Source organism: Aplysia californica, unplaced genomic scaffold, assembly GCF_000002075.1.
Source record: "Aplysia californica isolate F4 #8 unplaced genomic scaffold, AplCal3.0 scaffold00810, whole genome shotgun sequence".
Classification (NCBI taxonomy): Eukaryota; Metazoa; Mollusca; class Gastropoda; order Aplysiida; family Aplysiidae; genus Aplysia; species Aplysia californica.
Genome location: NW_004798080.1, coordinates 154,820 through 158,443, shown reverse-complemented (window position 1 = coordinate 158,443; position 3,624 = coordinate 154,820). Strand labels below are relative to the sequence as shown.

At 40.1% G+C, this 3,624-nt stretch overlaps 1 protein-coding gene across 1 annotated transcript in view; it reads right to left on the bottom strand.

Moving 5' to 3' along the window:
- LOC101862307 (proto-oncogene tyrosine-protein kinase ROS) overlaps window positions 1-3,624 on the bottom strand; it is a gene marked incomplete at its 5' end in the record, with an annotated part of 60,952 nt that overhangs the window by 32,157 nt on the left and 25,171 nt on the right. Inside the window, 1 exon segment of the mRNA XM_035972711.1 lies at window positions 2,609-2,749. Coding sequence (XP_035828604.1) covers window positions 2,609-2,749 — 141 coding nt within the window.

The window sequence follows — 3,624 nt, the reverse complement described above, 5'->3', positions numbered from 1 at the left end:
CATCATCATCATCATCATCATCATCATCATCATCATCATCATCATCATCATCAACATCATCATCATCATGATTTTCTCGTCGTCGTAGTCGTACTTACTAACACTTGCATTAGCATCAGAAAATAATTATTAGTAGCCAACAGTTTAGTCGTTATATCCTAAAGATGTTGGAAGAGTTTTCACAAACTTAAGACACATCAGTCATGCATCATGACACATACCCTGCACACGGAAACATAAAAGGAAAAACAAATATACATACAAGAACTAGACAGCAGAATCAAACAATACATTCTCTTATATTCGAGATTCACAGAATGAGTAACACAGATACTAACCAATGAATTACGTGGAGGGTACATTTTAAAGCAAATTTCAAGTTCATATTCCAAATAGAGGAGAACTGTGCGTTTCTTTACAGAAGGACGTGCCTGACAATGTTGAGAACGTATCAACGGCAAAAGACATCTATTACGGAGAAATAATTTCTTGCAGTAAAAAATAAATGTTTTCCACATTCCTATACTTAATGATTCATCGTTACTATAATATATAAGTGAAGGTTAATGCGTACATTAAAATAAAAAGATTTCCACAATAAAATGACGAATCAAACTAGAAAGAGAAAATATTCACACATCTCGAATCAAGACAAAAAGAAAAAGGAAACAACATCGAAACTACATATGAAAGGCCAACAGATGGAAACAATCGCAGAAATGAAGACACTTATTTTACAAAAATAACAACCAAATTTTTTACACAAGGAAAAGAAACAAACAGAAGTTCAGATCTAGTATGACAAACAACTCAAAACGTGAATTAGTGGCACGTTAAATAAAATGAACTGGATAAAGTAAATCAAGGGAAAGCATTGAGATATCTCAGAGAAGGTAATTGTATTATTGTGATTATTTAGTTCTGTCACTGCCATGGACATTCAGACAAATTATAAGATCCAGCAAAAAACTTCAAGACGCCAAGACAACATCAAAATGCAGTGGCAACCGTTGGTGACTTACTATACCTTTGACACTTCCCCCTTTAAGCTCAAATACCACTTTTCCTGCAGCACGTTTCGAAGAAGAGGAATATAGTTAGGGAAAGTCAAAGAGACATTTTAATGATGACTTTGAATCAATGGCCGTGGATGGTAGGTAGAATGAGGGGGCTGGGGTGATGCCATGGTCAATTCGTCGCTAACTCTTTCTGTAGGAAGCCAATTGAAGAAATTGTATTGGAGAAGAGAAATAGACTTTGATGCTGCATTAATGCAAGATGAAAGGCAGAGGAAAAACGATGAACGGACTCTGAGTATATCTATGGCTTTAGATTACTTGTCTAGGCAAGTAGATCTAGCGGTTTAGTGTATCACCTTTGATCCAATTCGTTAAGAACCAGCTGACGAAGAGACTTATTACATTAAGAGATTATCGGACACATTTTTTTCTTTTTTTTAAGCTGTTAAATCAAAAAGTGAACATTTACAAGACTTTAATTAATGCGTTCACGGGGAACAAAACGAGGCGATATGCCAGGCCCAGCAATGATAATAATAATAATAATAATAATAGTAATAAAAGATAGCATTTGTACAACGCAAGTTCCCGCTCAACAGCAAGCTCTATGCCCTTCAAAATCGATACTATTACCCCAGCAGACCTGAGAGCATTCTGAAACAACCTCAACTTCCTGGGAAGCATACAGTGCAAACAGCCATTTATCGGCACAAAAAAACACTAACATACTGACAAGATCTTTCGCTGCCTTTGGCTGGGTACCCATTCCCTCCTGGGTGAAGAGAGGAAAATTCGTGCCAAGTGCCTTTCCCAAGGACACAACGTCGGGCCCGCGGCTCGAACCCCCGAACCCGCAACCTCATGATTACGAGTCCGGTAGCCTAACCACCAGACCACCGACGCCACATTTAATACTACATATACAGTTGTTCTAACACGTTCATTAGAGTTTGGAAGCGGAAAGGACTAAGACTTAATGCTGTTCCAGTGGCCGGGGCTGGTGGTAAAAATATATCATCATCTTAATCAAGACGTAAGATTTGAAATTGACAATGGAAAGAGGGGGGGGGGGATACTTTTTCGTGGCAATAGCTATTATAGGTAGAGCTGTTGAAAGTGGTAAACCGCTGATTTGCGTCAAATCACACAACTAACTCTCTAAGACGTCATGAACCAGAGAACAGTTGAGAGAAGAATAGCTATGAATAGGAGAATGATGATGCACATAATAATTAAACAGAAATGGACAGGCTAGGCTATTGAAGACCCGCAAGAATTGCTTTTTAGAAGAAAAAAAACATTATTGAAGAATGCAATTCGCCATGCTCGTTGTCACCGGACCATTTTTGCAGGCGATGAGAGCCTTTTCTAATTATGTATTTCCAAAATGATGTTCACTTGTAAAATGGGACGAAATCTCATTCATAAGTTATGGGCAAACTCACTGACAGAGTCGAAACGTCTGGAACGTTTAAGTGTATGATGAAGCCCGATCGCTACCTATAACATGATGCAATAATGCATGAGATGGGAGAAATGATTCAAGCCTTCATGACCTCGTACGTACAAGGACTCATAGCCTCACTCACCTCGTATGTACTCGTTAGGGTCTGGGTTGGAGTAGAGCTCATCCGAATACTCCGTAGCGTACTGGATTACGTCCAGGATGTTCCGCTTCACAATCTGATTTCCGGTTCCTAAAATTAAATAGGGCGTCTCGTGCGCTGACACTGCAAGATAAAAGAACAAATGGCAAAGATAAAAAGGCTTGTTGTTGTAAATACACCACAGGCGGGCGCTAAGAACTCAGAATTTAAAAAATTAAACCTGCTCGAAGACTCAGGAACAGACAAAAAGAGAGACACAGGAATACATATTCACAGACATACCTATTCAGGCACACACAGTCATACTCAGAAACAGACGCTGACAGACACATGGACACAAAACAAAACCCCATGCATACACATAGTACAAATAGCCCAACAAAGGTTCATGAACGCATCCCCCCCCCCCCCATATTCCCACGCACAAACACTGACAGATATACAAACAAACAAACGTACACACAAATGCATAGACACATGGGTATAGTAACTCACGTATGTTTCTACACAATAGACATACATTAGAAAAGAAGAAAACAGACTTGCCCACAGAGTGACCTAAAGACGTGAGAACAAAAACTGTATTATGCATTTACGTTGAATTCTACGACAAGCTAGCACAAATAACGGCTATATTTCCCAAGAACTGGATAAGGTAAAGACAACACGGAAATTAACGGGAAGGGGCATGTTTATCACACCAGAGCGCTGGCCGACATTCTGCTAGCGTTAAAGTCGACGGCCCGTCACTAGGGTATATTAATCATTTTCGAAAAGAGCTGCTTCGACCCTGCCTTTCGGGGACACCCGGGCTAAGATAGAACGGTATCTCAATAGATGGACGGAGATAATATTTTTGAAAACTTCCCCACTGGGGAATCAAACTTGCGTCTTCTTCCAGCAAAGGCAAAGACCTTAACAAGTGGCGTCGGTGGCCTAGTGGTTAGGCTCTCGGACTCGCAACCGTAAGGTCGTGGGTTCGAATCCCGTCAGGGGCC